This window comes from Calliphora vicina, chromosome 5, assembly GCF_958450345.1.
Source record: "Calliphora vicina chromosome 5, idCalVici1.1, whole genome shotgun sequence".
Lineage (NCBI taxonomy): Eukaryota > Metazoa > Arthropoda > Insecta > Diptera > Calliphoridae > Calliphora > Calliphora vicina.
In genome coordinates this window covers 108,872,774-108,896,741 of record NC_088784.1, presented here as the reverse complement: position 1 = coordinate 108,896,741, position 23,968 = coordinate 108,872,774, and the positions used below count along the sequence as shown (strand labels likewise).

The following is a 23,968-nucleotide window of genomic DNA, read 5'->3' as shown; positions in this document are numbered from 1 at the left end:
TACGTGATAATCGTTTTATATTTTTAAGTTCCATGATCATTGTAGCTCATTAAAATCCTGGATTCTACACACGAAAGCCCTACACTAACTATACACATATAATGAGTCAGTTGAGGTTTGTGACCCCCTGTTATATACAAATTTTGGAAGTTTTTATGAATATGTATTCTTAAAATAAACTGTAGAAAAGTGATCTTCAGGATATTTTAAAAGTGAAATGTGTTCAAAGTGTAATTACCTGTTCAACAGCATTTTTGGAACATAATAACGACCCTATAATTCTGACCAGCTGGACTAAAAGTTTATTCTACAAAAATGATCTACTCAACGATCATTTTTGTAGAATAAACTTAGACCCCTTTCACACTAGGCAATTTAGTTGCGCAAGTCTCTTGCCCAACAACAAAACAGCATGCAAAATTTTCTTCTCCTTAACCCGACATTACCTCTGTCATCTACAAACACAAGAGACTTGCGCAACTAAATTGCCTAGTGTGAAAGGGGTCTTATAGTCCAGTTGGTCTAAGTTTTTTTTACAGAGTTTTAATTTTTTGATTGAGAGTAGCACTAAGTAAATAAAACAAGTAAGAAAGTATAGTCGGTCAAGCCCGACCATATGATACCCTACACCAATATAATTATGAACCAATCGCAATAAAATTAAGTGGCATGACTTCTTTATATATGAAACCTATTTGTGTTGAATTTTATTAGAATACCAATATTTTTAAGAAATCTACACTCATTAAAATGATTTTCGGAAGTGGGCATTATATCGGAGCTATGATTAATTATGAACCGATCGTTATAAAATTTAGTGACATGACTTTTGTATATAAATAAATTATTTGTGTTGAGTTTTATAAGAATACCAACATTTTTTAAGAGATTTATGCTAGTTAAAGTGATTTTCGGAAGTGGCCTATATGGTAGCTATGACTAATTGTGGACCGATCATCACAAAATTCGGTGAGCCGAGTTTTACTTATATAAAACTTATTTTTGCAGAATTTGGTTTGGATATCCATATCACTAACGTATTTATGAGAGCTTAACTATTTTCATAGATAGGGCAATCGTATGGGGGCTAGGAGAAATAATGGACCGATTCTTACCAAATTCAATAGGCTTCGCCCTTGTAATAGAAGAGTTTGTACCAAATTTTATCGAATTATATTTCAAATTGTGACCTGTTGTTTGATTACAAGGTTTATATGGACGGACGGACGGACATCGATAAATCGACTCAGAAAGTGAACCTGAGCAGATTGGTATACTGGGTGTTGGGACAATATTTAGGCATGTTATAACCCAATATACCCCCCCCCCACTATGGTGGTGTAGGGTATAAAAAAGTGTTGTAAGTTAATGTCTGAAAGAATTCTTATTGTCCAATTTTATGGGGATAATTTTTGTGTAAGATATTAACCCTCTAGTAGCTCATTTCTGTAGAGGTCAATTTGACCTTTTTTTCTAGAAAATTAAAAAAAGTCCTTTCAAAAAAACAACATTTAAGGATTAAAATATTCTACGAAAGTTTTTTGGCGGAAAATTTTAGTGGCGATCAACAAAGATACCAATGTTGTAAATAATTAGCAAAATTACAAGTCTCACATTTTTTAAAAAAATCGCCAAAAGTCCATTTATGATCTGAATGAGCCGAAATTTAAAATGTAAATTGTCCTTGAGAAGAGCTACAGAAAAAAGAAGATATTTAGGTTTATTTTTACGTTTTTTCTTAAAAAAGTTCCTGTATATTTTTCTTTTATAGAAAAAAATTCTTTGGGATTATATACAATTTTTATATGAACCGGAAGGAGAACTTAATACAAAAGCGTGTAAAGTAAAATTTGGCCTCACTTAATCGGACATAATCCCGCCAGACCAGTCACACAGCCAATGAAACGATAAATTTATTGCAACCCGATCGCATAATTTCGCAAAAACCAGCTGTTAAGTGACCAGCCAGATCGTGTGATTTAACACCACTGGATTATTTTTTGTGGGGCTATGTTAAGGACACAGAGTTAAAACTCAAAATCCGTGATGTGATTAACGAAAAAGAGCCGGCATTTTGCCAAAAAGTGATTAAACATTTTGATGAAAGAATCGACATCTGTAAATATGAATATCCTTAAGTTATAATGTTAGACACCTTAATAATTTGTTTAAGAACATAAAATTTAAATTTGATTCATTCTTAATATATACTCCGTTATTTGTACTTTAAATACCAAAAATAGATGGAAAATACTTCAGAGTCTATGTTTTCTAAAAAAAATCTGTAGAAATAAAAAACGTAAAACTTTTTAAATTTAAACTATGTATTAATGCAAATGAATGATTCAAAAGATACTGAGAATATGACAATATTCTTAGAATATATTTTAAAATTGTTAATGATTCTACCTAACTAAATAGTTTTTGTTAAAAGATACCTAAACATTTTGTATAACCGGTTCTCTGGTAGTTTTTAACCTACAAAACCATTGTTCTTTTCACTTAATTTATCTATGCTGAGATCTAAAAGAAACGTAAACAAATAGAAATTCAGGTTTTTTCCGCAATACAATTTCATAAATATGCATAAGCAACTGCATAGATATACATACATATTTATAATTCTTTTTATAACGCATCGAAGAGTCGTTTTTAATCAACATTTATTTATTTGTACTTTGTCTTTTATGTTTTTTTTATTATTTTTATGATTACTCATCATCTGATTCCGAGATGTGAAAAGGTGTGAAGTAGTACGTACGTACATATGTATGTATATAATCATTATCCATTGGATACTTGAATGGTGACGATATTTGTTTGCATGTGGGGATATTGCGGTTGTTGTTGCTAAAAATTATAGTAAATGTTTTTGATTTTTTTTTTTTTGTTATTTAATTTACAAAACTTTGAACTAGACGCTGAAAGAGATGCTGTAAACAACAATTTATTAGGAACACACGTACAATATAATTATTTGTATCTGAATACTTAAATTTTCGGAGAATAAAAGTTCATGGAATTATGTTTTTAAAAGGTCACACAAATGTGTACTTATTTTGCCAATGTATGCAAATTATTATTGTATATACCCAGCAGTTAAGCAAGCGGGACAATGTATCCCTTATATACAGTAATTGTCACTGATGTCTGATCACTTGACTGACTCCAAGTTATATACTTTGGGTCATTTGACACTTATGTGCTCGTTGTAAAGCAGAGAGAAGTCAACTTGTTACTTTATACATCCCATGTATTCAAGAGCTAAAGCAATTGTCACTTAAGTGTCTCTATATGTAATCGCAGTATTTACAAAGTTATTAACAATTTAAGATATTTGAGTTTTTCACACTAAAAATCGATTTTGGGTATGAAAAATGAGTATTCACAGATTTCGCTTATTTTCCTTAAAATCGCTGTATTTACAAAGTTATTAACAATTTAAGATATTTGAGTCTTTTTTTATTATAAATCGATTTTTGGTAGAAAAATATGAGTGATCACAAATTGAGCTTATTTTCCTTAAAATCGCTGTATTTAAACGTTTATTTTGTGCTGCACTATAGAAAGTAGTTACTTTACCCACCTGAAGTAATCAATTGGAGAGTTTTCAGATGAAGGTTTGTTTACAGGCAATCGATTATTGGACTGTTTATTACATGTATTTTTAACTGACTATTTGATGTCAATTAGCACCCGTAAATGTTAAAATAACTATGTAGTTATGTAGCTGATGAAGTATGGGAATCCAATGCGTTGGCTACTTTGGACCAGCTATTAGACAGTATCATTGTAATCCAACTATAAAATAACTAGTCACGTAGCCTATCTTGTAGGGTGGCAACTAGAGTATCCAAAACCGAAAACCGGTCACCCGGTTTTTTCATCTTTGTAAACTCCACCGGTTTCGGTTTTTTTTCAATTTTCGGTTTTTTTACAAGCCAGCTTTTGTAAGACCGGTTAACCGGTTTTAATGAAATATATTTTCTAAAGCTCGTTCACATATTTATGAAAAACTTTGATACCATTTTTAACAAGTAAGAGAGCTATATTCGGCTGTGCCGAATCTTATATACCCTTCACCAAATTATACTTTAAAATTAATTTTTTTAAATATTTTTAGATAAACAAAATTTAATTTTTTTAAATTTTTTTTCAAAATTTTTTTTTTTTTGAAATTGTTTTTTAATTTTTTTCAAAAAAAATTTGACAAAAAAAATTTTTTGATGAAAAAAAAAATTCAAAAAAATATTTTTCCCGATTTTGACCCATTGTAGGTCCAACTTACTATAGCATTATCTACATCGTTGCAATGGACTTTGAAATATCTATCATTAAATATCCATATTGTCTATATTAATGACTTAGTAATCCAGATATACATAGATAAAAAATAGGTCAAAAATTGAGGTTGTCCCGGTTTTTTGCTCATATCTCCGTTATTTATGGACCGATTTTGCTGATTTTAAATAGCAAACTTCTCGAAAGCATGTCTGACAGAATTATTGAAGATTTGGATCCCGAAGATATCTGGGGTCTTCAGAAAATTGATTTCAACAGACAGACGGACATGGCTTAATCGACTCCGCTATATATAAGGATCCAGAATATATATACTTTATAGGGTCGGAAATGAAAAATGTAGAAATTACAAACGGAATGACAAACTTATATATACCCTTCTCACGATGGTAAAGGGTATAAAAATATTGATTTATTTTATAGAAAATTATAGCATTTGACAATATTTCGTAAAAGATATAAAATAATTGCATCAAAACCGGTTTTTTCAAAAACACACTTTTTCGGTTAAACCGGTTTTTCAAATTTGTCGGTTTTTTGGCCACTCTAGTGGCAACTAGTGCCATCCTAAAAGATTGGTAAAATCAGTAGTTCGTTACAGTCTCTTAGAACTGCTGGGTATGTAAAGATTTTTTAGTTGTTAATATTCCCTACAAATACTTACTTACCTGTAAGAAGTTCTTAAAGTAGTTTCACCACATACCATGAGTGTAAAACAATCTGGCAATTGGAAAATATTTTTCCCGATTTTGACCCATTGTCGGTCCGCATTTCTATGGCGTTATAAACATCGTTGGATATGTCTATCATTAGATATCCATATTGCCTATGCTAATGACTTACGGCGGGTTTTTTACAAATTAATAATCAGATTAATGTTTTGTTAATAAAGAGCGTATTCATTTTCATATATTCGGCTGTGTCAATGTACCCTTCTCCAAATTATAGCTTAAAATAAAAATTTTAAATATATTTAGGTAAAAAAAATATAAAATAAATTGTAGTAAAAATTTTTTTTTTTAATTTTTTTATTTTTAAACATTTTTTTTTTAATTTGTTACTGAAAAAATTTTATAACAAAAATTTGTTTGTGAAAAAATTTCGGGGTAAAGAATATTTTTCCCGATTTTGACCCATTGTAGGTCCGACTTATTTTGACCTTATATACGCATTTGCAGAGCTCTTTGAAATATATATTATTGGATATCCATATTTTAAATATTTTTAGGTAAACATTTTTTTCCAAAGTTATTTTTTCATTTTTTGGAAAAAAAAATTTTTCGAATTGTGTTTTAAAATTTTTGTTTTAAATTTAAAATTTTTTTTTTTAATATTTTGCGAAAAAAACTTTTGGTGAAAAAAAATAGGGTTAAAAAACATTTTTTCCGATTTCGATTAATTGTAAGTTCAACTTAATGTGGTCTTATATACGTCAATGCAAAGGTCTATGTGGGCCGATTGTCTAGATTTTAAAGAGCTATTTGGGGGATACGAAAAGTTGATTTCAACATTCAGATGGACATGGCTATATCGACTCCGATATCTATAACCATCCAGAATATATATACATTGTGGGGACACAAATGAGAAATATAAAAATTACAAACGGAATGACAAACTTATGGTGAAGGGTATAAAAATCTATTCAAATAATATATTTCCAAGAATCTTAAATCTTCCTTAGCGCTGAAATGATCCATTTGTTATGTTTTCCTACAAAACTATTTTTTCATCAGCTGTTTGTACTTTCGGAGCTTATAAACTAGCAAATAAACAAAATAATCGATAACCCATAAACAATATTCGTAGATTAAACTTTATTTAATCTCCAAACTTCAAGTCAAATCCCGGTCCTTAGTAATCCAGATAGATCAAACATTTTTGCCTGACAAGCCATAAATTTATTTTATTAGCAAACAATTTCTTGCACCAACAGGAATTTGTCTCGTGTGGACAATTCTTGTCAAAACATTTGTTCACACATGTATAGGATCTTTCAATAGGGACTTCTGGACTTTGATAGTTGATAGCGGCCATATTGTTGAAGCTGCTTATGTCGAATTTGCTGGTCATCCCATGTTTAGGTGATGTAAACTGGCCACCGAGATCGTGCGAGTAAGCCACAAACCAAAACGGTCCTCAAAGCCAATATAACCAACCTATCCATCGGTAAAATTCAACCTCATTTATGTGCCACAGTTATGGAAAATTGGACATTTCGGATGCGCACCACTCAGCGAAGCAGCGGCAGATCACACACACTTTGTGTTATTTAAATTTAAAGGTAGGTAGCACTTAATAAAATACCCTTTATGTCTGCCATCAAATATCATTTTCAAGCATATAAATGCCGATGGTCAAGAAACTAACAGTAAAAATATTTTTTTGGGAAACCTATATTTATGTGATATAGATTTTTGTAAAAATTGGATACATATTTTACAAATAAATAATTAAAATGTTCTTGTACTCACAGCTTCGAATTAATTAATTAATTTTGGCTTAATTCACTAAAGTATTTATTGTGAATTATGCATAAATCTTAATTGTGAATTATGTATAAATATCAGCAATTCATTCGTTAGGTTCATTCAAAAGCTTTTATTTGAATAGAATTAATTCATAATGGAATTAATTTATAATAAAATTCATTCAACCTTTGTATGATTTAATTTTTATAAATTCAAATATATTCCAAATTGAATGGAACTATTTTTCCTTCATTCAATTTGTTTTTGTGCCGAAAGATTTTTTGTAATAGATTTGAATTGCTATTAAGCTATTTTGTAATGTATTGAAATTAAAGAAAATCAGTATGATTCAACAAGGAATTAATTCTATAAGGAATGAATTCAATGCGTTCGAAGTAATGAATTCATTAATGAAATGGTTAAGATATAACATTTAATTTGATTTAAAAAATTTAATTAAGAATTAATTCTTTGGAACCTTTGTGTATACTTCATTAAAATGTTTAATGCGATATACAAAATGTTTCTATAACCAACCATTTATTTAGGGAATTCGATTATTATTCCAACACAAGCAATTCATAAAGTATTTTAAACAGATTTGAGTTTTTATAGCTGAATAAGTTATCTGGAAGCCACCAAAAGTAAATTTGTGTGTATAAATTATGGGTTAAAAATCAATGTAGTCGTGGGTCTTTGCTTATATGTCAATAATTTTTGGACGATTTTGCTAATTTTCATTACGAAATTGCTCATGACTAAAGTTTCTGCGAACGCAAAACCCGGCTTCTGAAAGCCATATTACATTAAAAACTTTTGGGTTTTTTAACTCATAGATTTATAAATTCTCTTAAAAGATACTTGACAACACTGTGTTATAGGAAAATTATTATTAATTGCATAAAATTAAAGAATTTAAACGAAAATTAAGATTAAAAAAAACAAATGTTACTGTCAAAGTAATCTCATGCGAAAATGCATGAATAGATAAATACAACCCTGTTTCGTGAAAACTACAACCCTGCATCAATCATTTTGACATTTCGAATTCGAAACAGCATAAAATTTTTTTTCGAAAATGGCTGCTGTTTCCGTTTAACAATTTTTCCTGTCTTTCTGAAAAGCGACGATTACAAGTCGACACCATGAGGTACGAATTTTGTGAATAAAAACCATAAAAACATTTTAAATTTGTGTAGAAATATCAAACTAAACATAAACAAAATGTGCTTTATATATAAACAATGAATTTTAATAAGAAAACCGTGTTTTTTACAGTTCCTTGAAACTTCAAAAGAGGCTGGCAGCCTCTGTTATGCGATGCGGCAAAAAGAAGGTTTGGTTGGATCCCAATGAAATCAATGAGATTGCCAATACCAACTCCCGTAAGTATAAAGTGAAAACAAAACAAGAAAATTTAGTGGTTTTTTCAATAGAAACACCAAGACTTGGAATTAACAAGGCACGTTTTAGTGCAACGTGTTTAAAAATCAAAACAAAGTAAAATAATAATTTGTCATGTTCTGTGACAGTGGGAAACCATCTACTGCTCTAAACATTGAGGTTAGAATAAAGATGCAGAAGTGTTTTTAAAATAGTCAACAAAAAAATAAAAGTTGCAAATTAACTTTAAAAAATAATTGCTGTTCCACAATTCGTTGTTTTGATGAAACCTTTGAATTGAATAAATGAGTGGAGATGATTTTATATTAATTTATTTTTGTTTGCTTTTAGGCCAAAACATCCGCAAATTGATTAAGGATGGTTTGATCATCAAAAAACCCGTGGTCGTACACTCCCGCTACCGTGTCCGTAAGAACACTGAAGCTCGTCGCAAGGGCCGTCACTGCGGCTTTGGTAAACGTAAGGGTACAGCCAATGCCCGTATGCCAACCAAATTCTTGTGGATGCAACGTCAACGCGTACTCCGTCGTTTGTTGAAGAAGTACCGTGACAGCAAGAAAATTGATCGTCACTTGTACCACGATTTGTACATGAAGTGCAAAGGTAATGTTTTCAAGAACAAGCGTGTCCTCATGGAATACATCCACAAGAAGAAGGCCGAGAAACAACGTAGCAAGATGTTGTCCGACCAAGCTGAGGCCAGAAGACAAAAGGTGCGTGAAGCCCGTAAGCGCCGTGAAGAGCGTATTGCCAACAAGAAGCAAGAACTCATCCAAATGCACGCTAAGGAAGATGAAATTGCTGCCCAAGCTGCTGCCACTACTGGCAAGAAATAGATTTTTTAGAGTGTAGTTTTTTAAACAACTGATGCTGTTTATAGAAAAAATAAAACCGTTTTTATAATAAAAACTAAGGAAATGTTAAAAAACTGAACTCGTATATATTTTGTTGAAATTTTATTCCTTTTTTAAAATGTTTAAAAACTTAGTTACAAAAAAACAATTTTTCTTTATTCGTATTGTAAAACAAATCCACTTGGAGAAGAATATGAATTATCTGTCACTTTTATTCTTCCCTTTTCAACTCGTTGATCAAATCAATAGGCTTAAAGTGATTGACAACATTGATGGTCCAATCTGACTCCTGGCCAGTGGTGAACTCTTTGATGAAGCGATAATTGCATACGAAGACTTTATCTTGGTATTCTGGCAGGGTGCCCATATTCCAAGGAATTTCTTCTCCCGATTCACGCATTTCTTGAAGACCTCTAAGTACATGAAAGACCATTGTTACTTCCACCCATCTCTTTTGTACCTTCTCGTTTGTCTCATCAAATATTATACCTATTTGATAGGGAAATGTAAGGTATATATCAGACTCCTTAACCTCCAACTGACGTCTCTGGGAAACCGACAACTTTTGTACGACTGGCTTAAGCTCCGACAGAGCTTCTGAGCTGACTAGATCATTAAGTGTTGTAAAATCGCCATTCATCAGTTTGCTTGAAACTACCTAATGATGGTAATTAGAAAAATAAATTTTTTAATAATTTAACAATATAAACAAATTAGCCTACTATTAAAAAGTAATAATGGAGCAAATTCAAAGTCATATGTTGTTTTAAAAGTAAAATTTTTGTAGTTATATGTCTTAAACGGCGCGTAATAAGGTAGAGATTATTAAATTAAATAAGGCTTTTGTTCCGTTCAAGTGAAAATTTGGATTATTTTATTGCGGGAATTTTGTCCTTAAATTTATTATTAGTATGTCGTGCTAAAAAACTTTCAATATCTTTTTAAAATTGTTTCTTTTTAATTTCTACGAACATTACATTTATTTTCATGTTTTTTTCCATATTCCTCGAGACATTATATATACATACAGCAGACTATTCTAAAAATCGTACAGCTTGTACCTATAGTTCATTTTATCTATACTCTGCTCTTACCTGCATAGCTTTTTTAGCTCCTTGACAAAAATCTCGAATATTAAATTCACGATCTATATAGGGACGTATTATAAATTGAACCTTTATCCAGTTTTTAATTGAATTCAACATTGACGGCCACATAATTTCCGGGAAATTCATTAGACGTGGTAACGTACGACCATGACCATGATCAGGCATTTGCTTATTATCCTCATCTTCATCCTTTTCATTACCCGCCTTCTTCTTTAAGTTATCTTCTCTCTCAGCGGGTTTAGGAGAGAAATTAGCATATCCTCTAATTTGTGAATGTTTTTCTAAATTCCATAATTTTCCTAAGATGTTTGTGGCGGCAGTCGCAGACGTTTTATAGTACGTATTGTTGTTTTTATTGTTCACCTGCCAATTGTTTATTTTGTCCTGCTGTTGGCAACTTAAACTTTTTAGCCCCTTTACAGCACACTGTTGCAGCGTTAAATTAGTTTTATAAATACCACGTATTATTTTTAAATTTCTTATAGGTATATTCATTACGCAAATTATATGGAAAAACGGGAAATATGTGGAAATTTTCGAAAAAAATTGATTATATGAAAATAAGTTGCAAAAAATCAAAACTGTCAAAACATTATTTTTTCAAAATGTCAGTTGTTCTTAGTTGTATTTCATTAGTAATGTAAACAATCTACTGCGTATTTAAAAGTGCAGTGTGAGAAAAATTAAACAATTATATCTAGAAATCTTTTCAAGAAATAAAGATATTAGAAAAATATAAAATTTTTTAGTTGACTAGTATTTTTCAGCAAACTTTATTTCCATTTTGTCTTTTCTTCACATTTTGGTTTGCCTTATTTATATTTTAAATGAAATTGTATTATAATACATGAGCTCACAAAATAACCCCAATTCACACTTTGGATATTTACAGACAACAATACATTGTATTATGACATTTAAATTTTTTGTTTTGAATTATTTTAAAACATTTATTAATACTGACCGTAAATCAAAAAAAAAAACATGTTATTATTTGAAAATCAAATACAATTTTTGTTTAGAAGACGAAATTGTATTATGATACATATGTAACTTTAGGAACTAATCAAACACTTTACTCCACATCTTGACGAGCCATCGTTTTGTGCGCACAAGAACATGTTAATTCATGTTCTCCTATGTGGGGGAAAAGGTTTTGATGTTCATTTTCCTAGTTTTCTTTGTAATTTCTTAAAATGTCCGTCTTTTTGAATAAATATATGTTCTCGATTTTGGCCGTACGCGAGTCTTTCTACTCCGGGAAATGTCGAACACCGGCTTTGCTAAAAATACTTTTTCTGCATTTTTGGTTCACAATGTTAATATGTAACTTGTACCATATATGTAATGTTTAGCAATAAAAATGAAATTTATCAAGGCGATAATAGAAGAATGTTGTGTAGAAAAAAGCTTTAATTTATAAACATTTATTGTTCGAACAATCGAACAATCGACTTATAGAACCCTACTCGAGATGTACGTATTATGTCAATTTTAATGTAATACATATACATATGTAAAATACATATGTCTGAACCACAGATATCTGTGGTCTGAACAGATTAGATTATGATTGATATCAAATTACGATTATGACAGATACGTCACGGTGTTAAAATGTATCAAAGTGGCATCACACATTTAATACCATCGTAAGAAAGGAATACCAAATATGTATGTAAAATGTATTGCTATCTTTTTTCTTCGATGGTGTTAAATCAAGAAAACCTGATACACCACTTTTATAAATGTCAGTTTTGACAAATCTGTAGTCTGAACATAGCATAAAACTCGAAATATTCTTCAATGCTGACTGGCAATGCTGTTAAGACTTTATGTGATGGCAATATTGACAATTATGTTGATGGCAATATTGATAATTATGTCGATAACTCAAATAGAATTATCGACATATTGTCATCCTTAACAAAACAACGGGTATTTTTTCATTTTTTGTATTTTGTTGTTATTGTTTTTAGTCGTACTTTGTGTTCACAAAAAAAAAAATTTAATTAATATCAGTCAAGTGAAATATATTTTGTATACAAAATACAAATGTAATATGGCTAATTTTGTACATAAGTATTTATAAAGATATGTTTCATAATGGAATATAATAAAAAATAGAAGATTATGGATTATTTTATGAAATTAAACAACTTGATTTGCTGCTCTCATTCTGTTGTGACTGAAGTTTGGAAGCATCTTTTTTATCTGCACCATGGTTATTTTGGTTTTGATTTACTAAAATAAAATGTGTTTTTTTTAGGTAATCATAAGAAATATGAACGTACATATGTATATATTATGTTATAATTTACATTTTGGTTTGTTTGGATTTCCATTAGATTCTGCATTACTCAAACTTCGTCCATTATTTTGAGCCTCCAACAAATTTCGTTCTTTTTCAACCACTAAAATATAAAAATGTTAATTGTGTTCATGTGAAATGCTAAAAATTTGGTAATTTTTTTATAAATTAACATGGTGCAATACGACTCTAAAGGGATGATAAGGGAGAATATGGTATATAAATTTGTTCCTGCTCTCTTTTGGTTTAGAAGTTATACAAAGTAGTTTCTTGCAAGAATTGTAGATGATAACGCCGTCGTCCGGTGAAAAACTATTATGCTATTATGAGAAAAATTATGCGAATCGGCATTTCGACGTACACCCGCGCTAAAAACCCTTCCGCCCGGTCGGCGACTTGGTCACCGATTTTGATTATTGTGTAAAATTGTATGACATGAAGCCATTTTAAATGATATAAACACATTTGAGATCGAATAATTATTTTAGGAGATAGGTATTTAAGATTTTAATGATAAAAGGATGTAATTTGGTACACAAAATTTGAAAAAAACAAAATACGAGTTGCGGAAAACTGATTGTGATTTTCAATCCATTATTAAGAATATTTAATGAGTTGTCAGTCAATTTTCTGCACACTATTTTAACTCAACTTAATATTGTAAATTTGGTTATAAAAGGTCGAAAGTAAATGAATTTTAAGAAAATTAACTTACAAAAAATACGATACACTTTTTTTTGCAGAGCAGGTGTTAATTCTTTAGCAGCCTTTTCTAAGATCTCTCGTGAACTTTCAACACAACCCAACATTTCGCGCAAGAGTCTGGGTTGATAACGATCATATAAATTTAACTCTGTGTCCCAATAAAAGGGTAAGTTTTCTTCACGTAAACTCTTTTCCATGTCTTTAAACATCTAAAATTAAAAGAAATAGTTATCAATATTACAGAAATCATATTGTCATTATTACTACGACTTTAATTACATCAATTATAATTTCCGTTAACGATTTTGACCAATAGTTCACATTTTCTCTGCTGGATTTCCACAGAAAGAGGGTTTTAATGTAGTAGCTTTTCATTTTCATCATATTCGATTTAGAGTCTCTAAATTTTTTCATCATGCGATAAACATTTTTCAATTGCAGTCTGCCTTTTATTAGGTTCTGTTCTTGTCGATAAAACGATGCTCTAAATGACTTGTAGGACGGATTATTGATGGGTGTAGGCTTGGGTATAGCTTCCCATTGACCAACAATATTCGGAATGACGGATTGCGCAGCGTTCAACAATATACCGGGTACAAAATCTACCGAATAGATAAAATCTAATGATTCAGTAACTTTTACAGTATGGGCAGGACCTTCACGACTATAGCGCAGAGAAGATGTTTTTCCATTGAATGTTATTTGGTATTCCATTTTCGTTAGAACACTAATGAAGCATGAGCGTAAAAACATTTGAAATTTTTCAACTTTAAGATAATTTTCATTGTCCAGCCACTGCTTGATGTGAAGTAGATTATTCTCATGCTGTTTCTCCTTCGCTATTTTTTGTATTACCTTGGTAAAGTCTAAATGTACATTGCCAGGTAGTTCATGATCTTTTTTAACCTCAATCAAATTTGGTTCTGGGAACTTGATGTTAAAAACCAAATCATATTCATTGGGAATAGAGACTTTAACATTATCTCCATAACTGCCTGTAAAATAAATAAAATTGAAATATTTTAATGAAATAATCATATTTGTAGTAATATTAAAATTGATTAATAATTTGTCTGCGTAACATGGTAGAACATGTCTAAGTATAATTTTACGCATATGGACCTTAATAATCAAAAATTTCAAAAATTAAAACTATATTTTTTTACTTATTCTGATGTAAACGTATTTCGATTCATCGACACCAAATCTGCAGTAATTGCCACACAAAATATTCAAAATAAAATTCATATAACGCAATATTTCAATGAACTACCATTCTAAGCTGATGAAGCATTTTAATTGGCTGGTTTTGCCCCAATAATATCATTACTGATGTTCTGAACTTCTAAAAACCATAAATAACCAGAATGATGATTATGAATTTTTATAAATAAATAATTGCATATCTATGTATTTCACAGTTATATACATATATTAGAGCTTTTCATTAGCAATAAATATTTATATTGAAAGCAATTTTAATTGTACATAGTATAATATTAAAATTCCCTGATCATCAGAGGTCTTATTTCTAAACACTTCATTTATTATAAATTTATAAGAATTCTTGTAAAATAACATTCACTTTGAACTACATACAAATTTGTTTGCTGGGAAAAAATACATAATAATAAATAAAAACTTGATATTATTAAATTTGATGTCCAACGTAGAAAAGAATGAAACATTATTTTGTGGTTTTTAATTAATTATATTTAATTAAAATAATGTCTATTTTTTTGGAACATAGCTAAATTCAACAAACTCTTTTATGCAAAGGAATCTTCCGGAACAAATTCGACTTTCAGTTAACACAAACACACACTGTTATCAACAAAATTTAACCACATTCCTACCTCCCAATTGGAAGCCATTCAACAGGTAATTAAATACATCATTTTTACGCAACTCCTTAAAAATAGTATTTTTTAAGTTGTCAAAATGCTCTGCATATTTTTGCCGGTTAGCGTCAATATTTATAAAATTATTAACTTTTTTTAAAACGTTTTCTAAATTTGCGTGCACCTCCATCTTTACAGCTGAAAATATTTTATTAAACTGAGTAGCTAAGATTACTAAGTTGCTGTTTATATTTGATAAGTATGGGAACATTTTTGGAGAAGGAAAATCCCCACTTTTATAATATCATATTGACATTTTATAAAGTATAAAACGTTACACCATTTCTACAATTTTTAAAGAGATGGACCGAAAATCCTTTCAAAATTACAAGTAACTTCTGTATACTTGCGGACCACAAAAGGTATCAATCCGAAAACGAAAATGTTTGAAATTTTGTGCTAAATACATTGTAATTCGAAACAATTTCCTTTCAAATCGAATTAGGAAGTAATCCCCCAGGAAATAGTATTTGCAATACATATCAAATAATATGAAATCAATGATGGCAAATATGAAAATCTGAAAATATCCCATGTTTAATATAGCCATCATTAGACAATGAAAAGTTTATTAATAGGGTGAATTCCAAAATGTATGTACGCAATGCAGTTATATCTTTATCAAGACAAAGCAAGCAAACGCGTAGTTAAAATTTAAAAAAACTTATCATACTCCCTGTTTTTACTTTTTCATACATTTTGCGATATGAAACATTATCAAAGTTTACATGGTTGCGTTAAGAATCGCTCGACTTTTTAAGATTGCATTGCATACATACATTTTGGAATTCACCCATACTTTTAAAAATTTAAATAATAGGGAGAAAACGAACATTTTCGACAAGGCATCGGACTTTACCCGTTCCAAATTTGTTAAAACTTGGTATACAGGTTCTTTATGGTTATACAAAATTTTAATTTGGCCAAAATTTCCTTTGGTTTGTCTTTCATCGAAGTTCAAAGTTCAAATTTTATATAAGAATGTCGTAAAATCGCACAATTTCAATTGTTTGCAATATTGGTCTCATAGTAATGCTTATGTACCTTATTTTCAATATATTTTCATAAAAATCCTTTTCTTTTGAACACAGGATTGAACCAAAAAATTGTCCTTAAACGTAGTTTCAACTTGTTTCAATTGTAAGCCATTTATGGTAACAACACATACAAAATTCAGAGTGGGACCATGAGGGGATATTTGAAAGAATAATACAAAAACTGCAATAAAATAAATAAATTTGCACTATGGCCGAATTTCTAAATTTTGCGGCAAAAAGACGATTTTCAACATCATATTTTTAAAAAAATTTTATGGCCAAAATATTGGAAAGATAAAATAGTAGATACAAATAATGAAAGTTGCCAACACATACATACATAATTAGACATAAAATGCTGATAATTCTAATTCGTGTTATCAATTGTGAAGCAAAAAAATTTTTAAATATAAATAGATACCATAAAATCATAGATCGTGTTTACTTGATTGTTCGCACGCATGAACTGCCACGTAAGCCAACACAGATCGGAAACTCTGCTGTCATGGACCTAACTCAGTTGTCAAAGTGGTGAGAATGTATTTGAAATTTATGTGAAAACAAAAAGAACACTTCTATGTGCGATTATGTTGAGTAATTTTTTTGTTTGATTTTTCTTCTAGTTTCGGCTCTATGTGTATTTCACTATGCATAAAATTTTCCTTAAAAATATCGCAAATTTTTACTTATATTTGCTAACAAAATGGAAATATCTAACCTTCGGCATAACTGTCGCTTCATCTTTTAACTATAATTTAGATAAATTTAAAAGATTGTAATATATTTTATATATTAAATACAAATATCCTTCTTAACTAAAAATAAATATTAGAAAATAGGCTAGGTAAAAGTAACATTTATTTTATGACATCTTTAGAATCCCTTTTCTAATTATTGGCATGTATTACCAACAGTAAAAACTGATTTTTATAAAATCAAAATTCATAAATTAAGGACATGGATTTGGAAATTTCCTTCTTCAAAGGACCCTAATCATAATAAGTATTCTTTTTCTGATAAAACCGTTCTTTTGAGTAATAGATTTTATTATTATAAAAAACTTTCAAGGATTAATATTTGCACCAAGGATAGTAATTTAGATAAAAATTGTCAACAAGACTTAAGCTTTCTTTTGAGCAAAAAAAGTAAAAAAGTCATTTTGAAAAAAAAAATTGGAATTTGCACAAAAAAAAATAAAAAATGTATATCTTGAGTTACAAAACATTTATTTTGATAGATATCCCACTCGCATCCAACTCAGTGTCAAAAAAGCTCTTAAACTTTCTTTTGAGTAAAAAATTAAAACAAGGGTCCATTTTGAAAATAAAAGTCAACAAAGTTTTTGATTTTGTAAAAAAGTCAAAAATTGTATGTCTTTAGTTACAAAACATTTATTTTGATAGATATCCAACTTGCATCCCACTAAGCGACCAAAAAAGTGTTCAAAGAAAAGACATAAGCTTTCTTTTGAGAAAAAAAGGCCCATTTTGAAAAAAAAAATATATTTTTTTAATTTTTTTTCGAAAGATTGAAGAAATAGGTATCTAAACTATTTGGGACACATTTTGCTAAGAACAATAGAAGGATTTATCCAATAAATTCATATATGGTAAATATGCATAAGAGGTTTTCAGAAACACTCTCATTTTTGCTTTCAAATGTTTACCTCTAATAAAGTCTATAGTTGTGAGTAAAAAAATAAAGCAAGTGGTACTCATTTTATTTAAAGGTCTTTTTTTAAAAAGTTTTTGTTGAGTTCGAGGCTAATACAGAGTGAATTCTAACTTTAAAATAAACATTACAAAAGTAATTAAAAACTAATTTTTTTTTTGGTGTAATTTTTTATCATTAAAGTAAAACTGGATTGGTCTTGCCTGGATTTTAAATATTGCAACCGGTTTTTCTCAAATTTCCACTAAGCAAAACTTAGATTTGGAAAAAAAAATAAAAATCCACTGGTAACAATACACAGCAATTAATTTTACAGAAATCTTTCAACAAGTTAAAGCAAAGGTAAAAAAACGTAAATCATTCATGGGTCGCCTTTCATCGAATTTTTCGATCATAAATCCCAAGGCGAATTTACTGTACAGGTGGCGTTGATATTACAACAAGTGCAACATTGCAATAACAACATTGTGTTTTATTGTTGCTTGGGGGACAAAAGTGTCAAAAAATCAAAACAAAAATAAAATCAATTTAATAAAAAATAAAATAAAAATGTAATAAAATCAATAAAAATAACGTTAATTTTACATAAATGCTAAATTTATTTGCGAGGACATCGATCAGCAATTGCGTGGTCCAGAAAAAACATCCAAAGATAATAAAGGAAATGAAAAAACTGATAAAATAAGGGTGCCTCCTGGAAGCTCCTGTAATGATGGCACAGTTTGTGGTGAAAATGGTAGCGTTAATGCTCCAAATGTATGCACGTGGCAAATGGTTGTGATTGATCGAATGAACTCCGGAGCTACCCGTTTTGTTGTACTTTTAAGAGATCTTATAAACTTTTTTTGGAGCTAAAAAGGTAAACAAAACAAGTTTTGACATAAAATAAATTCGTTTTGTAAACAATTTTTGACAAGTTTGCCCCCAAGGCGAACAAAAAAAGTAGATCAGCTGTGCTGTTAACGCCACCTGTACAGTAAATTCGCCTTGATAAATCCTAGCCGTTAATGTTTATATTTGATAAAAAAGTTGTATTAAAAATTCGTACATAAACTAGTAGTTAAAGTTTTTGGGAAACGGTGTTATTATAATTCCGGCCTCTTAATAGTTGCGGACACAAATGTTTGTGTTTGTTTTGAATTATTTAAAGTTGGTATGTTCCCTTTTTATATATCTATTCCATTGATTCTTGATAATTTTGTTTTATATTACAATAAATCTGATAACAGAAATGTTGTTGATAAACAAACATAATTTTCTAGAGATGCCTATATTAAAATTCCAGTAAATTACTGTTTTTTTTTGTAAAAAAGTGGGATTAATGAACATTTCAGTAGTTTTTAGTAGATTAAAACAAATGCATATGTATATATACTATTACTTAGTTTAAAAAAGTGACGAACTATTCAAGTCAGGGTATTTGGCTATTGATTCGACACAATTAAAAAGTTGTTTTTTCGGTAATAGTGTTTTAATGATAACGATAATTTCGATGATATAATACACTACTCCTGTCAACAGGCATCTGTCAGTTGACTCCTGTCAAAATTTGAGCAAACTGTGCCATTTAGTTTAGTGTTCACAATCGGGTGCACAGTGACAAAAATCCATGAATTAGGCAACGAATGCTCCCTCTTCCGCCCTATTCTTTGGATTTAGCATCAAGTGAATATTTCTTGTTTCCAAACCTGAATTTATGTCTCGGCGGAAAGAGATTTGATTTCAACGATGAATCGTCTCACAAAAAATACATATTTTGAAGACCTCGAAAAATCTTAGTTTTTTGGAAGGGATAACAAAAATTGGAGATAACGTTGGACAAAGTGCATAGAGCTCAAAGGAGACTAGGTTGAAAAATAAAATAATTGTTATCATAAAACCTGTGTTTCATTCAAAAAGGCACTAACTTTTTGACCCATTCTCGTATATTTAATAAAATTTTCAAAAAAAAAATAAAAATATGTTGACAAAATTATATTACATTTTGAAACGGTTAAAAGGCATTTTTTTGTTATGTCGGTAATGGAATTTAAGGGCAACGCTGATATTTTAGCCGGACTGAAATATAACGCCGTAGAAATTTTGGTGAACATTTTTTTTATTCACCAAAATATTTTTATCACACAAACATTTTTTTCAAGAAAAAGTTGGAATCCTAAATTTTTTTTTTCAACAATAATTGTTTTCAATTTTCATCTTAAAATATACTTTGGTGAAGGTTATATAAGATTCGGTACAGCACAATATAGCTCCCTTATTTTTTATAAATAAAATTGTTAACACAAACATTTTCCCCAGAAACGTTTGTATTTTGAAATTTTGGCAACATTGATAAAGGTATTTACAGACGATAATACTGTGTATTAATACTTTTCAAATTTTAAGTATTATTAAATCCAACCGGTTTGTCAAGAAAATACATTTGCCTCATTTATATTTATAAATTCATACCCGATACATATGAAAATAAAAACCTTTCGAATTGTTATAGAAAATCAAAAAAATTATTTGTAATATTTGAAAATCGAATATTATGTACACAGATTATTACAGATATGCAACAAATGACAGTTGTCAAAAATGTTATTTCGAACCGTATGGTTATTTAGACGATCTACTACCACTTTGAAGAGCAAGAGAAAAAATTAAATTTTCAATAGGCAACAGGTGTGATATATGTATATTTGTCCCTCTTTCCAAACCACAACTATTAAGACATTTTCTTTTTTCTATTGCCATATTACTGAAATCATCTGATTCATATCTGTATAATTTGTTACTGCTTATTATTATTATGTACTATTACAGGAGTGAATGAATGAATAAATAAAAATAAATACAATTTTTGTTTAGACCATAGAGAATAGATATAGAGCGGAAACTGTCCTGTCAAAGACCTAACTCAGTTGTCAGAAACCTAAGTGGTGAGAATGTATTAGTAGAAAAAACTATGTGAAAACAAAAACAACACTTGTATGTGTGATTATTTTGTGTAATATTTTTGTTTAAGTTTTTTTTCTAGTTTCCGCTCTATGTTTCTCTATGGTTTAGACGATGAAATTGTATTATGATACTTGAGTTTTTGATTAATTAATATTAATACTCAGTATTGTCGTCTGTAAATACCTTAAGATAAGAAAATTTGTTTGCTAGCTACAAATGGATTTAAAAATAATAAATGTGAAATTATTTTTGTATTCAAGTATTCGCTTTTCGGCGAAGAGTATGAGTCTTTCGCTAAAAATTTAAATAATGAAGTTTTTTAATTGCATGAGTAAAATGAAGTAGTCTTCGACATTTTCGTTTATAATACGTATTCCCAACTTGTAACATTTTACTTGCATGTGTAAAAGCAGGGTAATTTTGGTTTCTATACTTTTGTTTTGGGAATTCCCATTTATATTGTTTAAGAATTTGGTAATTCCCCTTTTCGTATGGTACAAATACAGTGTTTGTGCAGAATTTGTTACATTTGTTTGTCTGTGAAATGGGAATTTCCCAATTTCAATTGATGTTATCATGCAAGAAATAGAACTATATAATGATCCGAGAATGTAATTTTTACGACTTGTTAGGCAATAGCACAATACAATTTAATCTAAATGCTTTCCAAAATTCGAAAAAATTCGTCAATAATGAAGCACTTAAAAATGTCATCCATAAACAGTTTTAAAATATGATCTGGGAATGCAAATATTTTACTTTTATTTAAAATTATTTGTGATTAAAGTCTTTTTAGAATAATTATAGAGACAAATATATGAAAAGCTTGACTTTTTTCGAAAATCTTTTCAAATATCTTTTGCAATGCATATAACAATAAATGTGTTTCACAAATGAAAAAACGTAGTCAATTCATCGAACTTTCATTGGTTCTATGCAATCATTCAAATGAAGAGCCGTATATTTAAATATTAGCATAAACACATGATCTCCAATGACACCCTAATGTAAAAATTAAGCATTTTTCACCTAAATCGAATCACTTTGTCATCACTTGAACGCCTGCTTAAACGACTTCTTTGTCATTTGTTGTCAATTATTTGCAGGGATGTAAGAAAATAATAATCCTTTAAAAATGTAGAAATATGTATCCATTGAGTAAATTTCATAGTGTAATTTCAAAAACTGGTATGTATAGAAATGCATTTTGTATACGGAGGGTGGATGTTTATTGTTCACATTATTTACGAAATATGACTTTCTTTCCATTAATTCTAAAGTTGTGGTCATTTTTTTCGACGCCGTTTCAACTTGTGAATTTTGCCTGTAACTCGTCTACAACATGTAAACTAACTATTTGTCGACAACATAATCTTGTCAAATTATCAGTCGACACGTCACACCGTTGATTATTTTATTGAGAAAGCAAAAGTGCAAGTAATTGAATCAGCGTTAAAAAAGGAAAAGTAAAAAAAGAAATTGTGGAGTAAATAAATGAACATTATTTTGTTGATAATGTGATAGGATTTAGTGAAGAAATTTAGCAAGTTGAAGAATCTGGCTGTGCGAACATTAAGGAGGTTGTTGACAGCCCTTGGTCGAGTGAACTCGGGTCATTCCGGTGCGTAAACCCTTCGCCATTCCAGTGGCGACATATAAATACAACAAAAACATCGTTTTATAAGAACCCTTTCACATTAGGCAATTTAGTTGTGCAAGTCTTGCCCAACTACAAAGCAACATTTTAAATTTTCTTCTCCTTAACCGATCTTACCTCTGACATCTACAAACACAAGAGCCCTGCGCAACTAAATTGCCTAATGTGAAAGGGGTCCAATTAAGTTTATTTAGGTTCATGTACAGTATGGTTCCCCGTTTTTATGGAAGATATATAAGGCGCCGATGTTCCCAACTAAAATGAAAGATTAGTTTGTTTGAGTTTTGAATTTTTCGAAAATTATTTTCTCCCCGATCTGATATTAGCTATATGTTTTGACAGACATAATATGGATATCAAAATAAGCGAAATTTCATAAGCTTTTCATTGGCATGTGACACTTCATAATTTTATTAGATTGCAAAATAAACATTTTACATTAACTAATGTTATTTATTTAATACGTTAAATGAAAAAATTGTTTCAAATTATTACCAAACGAATCTCTGAGATAGAAATGAATGGCGATCGGCACTATATCTTTGTTTTGTAGACTTTGAAAAATCATTTTACACACTGGATCTCAATGTCATATGGAGTGCGCTAATATGTAAAGGTGTTCCAGCGAAACTCATTTCTCTTATTTAGAGCCAGTATGTTAACGTAACTTATCCTGCATTATTATGACACATACAGCCCAATCATGAATACAAAATCCGCGGAAGTTTTTTTCCCTTTTCTCATTTTTCCTATTCAAATTCAGTGTTAAGAATGGGAAAAGGGAAAAAACTCCCGCGGATTTTTCATTCATGATTAGGCTGATAGTTTCAACCAAGCTGCAAAAACTATCAAATATTACAGAGGAAGCTCGTTTGAAAATAAATTTTAGCAAAACAAATACATTAAGTTTTAATGAAACAAGGCAACATCGCACTTGAACTGGACGGTGGTGACTTCAGATACTTGGGTAGCATTATAACAAAGACTTTGGTGTGCTGAAATCCGTCTGGAGCACTCGAACTTTTTCTCGTCGAGTGAAGCTTAAAATATTCAACATAAATGTGAAGTCAATCCTACCGTATGTCTGTGAAACATGGAATGCTACACCGCGAGATATCCAAAAGCTGCAAGTGTTTGTGAACCAATGCATCCGCAGAATCATACGTATCTTCTGGCCGAATGTCAGATTGTATACCGAAACTAATCAACTGCCACACGAAGAAACGCAAGTGGAACTGGATCGGCAACATTCTACGTAGACCAGCTAACGACATCACCAAATTGTTTTTCAAAATTTTTTTTAAATTTTTATTAAAATTTTTTTCTATATTTATTTTTAATTTATTATAAAAACATTTGTTTAATTTTAAAATTTTTGAATGAAAAAAATTTAGTGAAAAAATTTTTTTAGTGATAAATAATTCGGATTAATACAAATTTTCCCGATTTTGACCCTTTGTAGGTCCAACTATGTTGTTGAAATATCTCCAAATATTGTCTATATTAATGATTTAGTAATCCAGATCAAAAATATGTAAAAAAATCGAAGTTGTCCTGGTTTTTTCTTATTTTTTCTCAGGCATTTGTGGGCCGTTTTTCTCGA

At 29.8% G+C, this 23,968-nt stretch overlaps 3 protein-coding genes and 1 long non-coding RNA gene across 4 annotated transcripts in view; 2 read left to right on the top strand and 2 right to left on the bottom strand.

Annotated features, from left to right (window-relative positions):
* Positions 1-7,799: 7,799 nt before the first annotated feature.
* Positions 7,800-9,110, top strand: RpL19 (ribosomal protein L19). The gene is made up of 3 exons (XM_065514354.1): positions 7,800-7,923; positions 8,052-8,158; positions 8,508-9,110. Exons 1-3 carry the CDS (start codon positions 7,919-7,921, stop codon positions 9,011-9,013), a joined length of 618 nt encoding a protein of 205 aa, XP_065370426.1. The 5' UTR covers positions 7,800-7,918; the 3' UTR covers positions 9,014-9,110.
* Positions 9,111-9,116: 6 nt separating this feature from the next.
* On the bottom strand, positions 9,117-10,734 carry LOC135962429 (m-AAA protease-interacting protein 1, mitochondrial). Its single transcript, XM_065514353.1, has 2 exons — positions 10,126-10,734; positions 9,117-9,689 (listed from the first exon to the last, which is right to left on the bottom strand). The coding sequence occupies exons 1-2, from the start codon at positions 10,633-10,635 to the stop codon at positions 9,243-9,245; spliced, it is 957 nt and encodes a 318-aa protein (XP_065370425.1). The 5' UTR covers positions 10,636-10,734; the 3' UTR covers positions 9,117-9,242.
* Positions 10,735-12,147: 1,413 nt separating this feature from the next.
* cGlr2 (cGAS-like receptor 2) lies at positions 12,148-15,221 on the bottom strand. Its single transcript, XM_065510687.1, has 5 exons — positions 15,013-15,221; positions 13,436-14,151; positions 13,167-13,365; positions 12,462-12,554; positions 12,148-12,384 (listed from the first exon to the last, which is right to left on the bottom strand). The coding sequence occupies exons 1-5, from the start codon at positions 15,185-15,187 to the stop codon at positions 12,284-12,286; spliced, it is 1,284 nt and encodes a 427-aa protein (XP_065366759.1). The 5' UTR covers positions 15,188-15,221; the 3' UTR covers positions 12,148-12,283.
* The window catches only part of LOC135959680 (uncharacterized), a 34,206-nt gene continuing 23,374 nt past the window's right edge, over positions 13,137-23,968 (top strand). The window contains exons 1-2 of the long non-coding RNA XR_010576553.1: positions 13,137-13,322; positions 14,907-15,037. This is a non-coding gene — a long non-coding RNA (uncharacterized LOC135959680). The remainder of the gene's footprint in view (positions 13,323-14,906; positions 15,038-23,968) is intronic.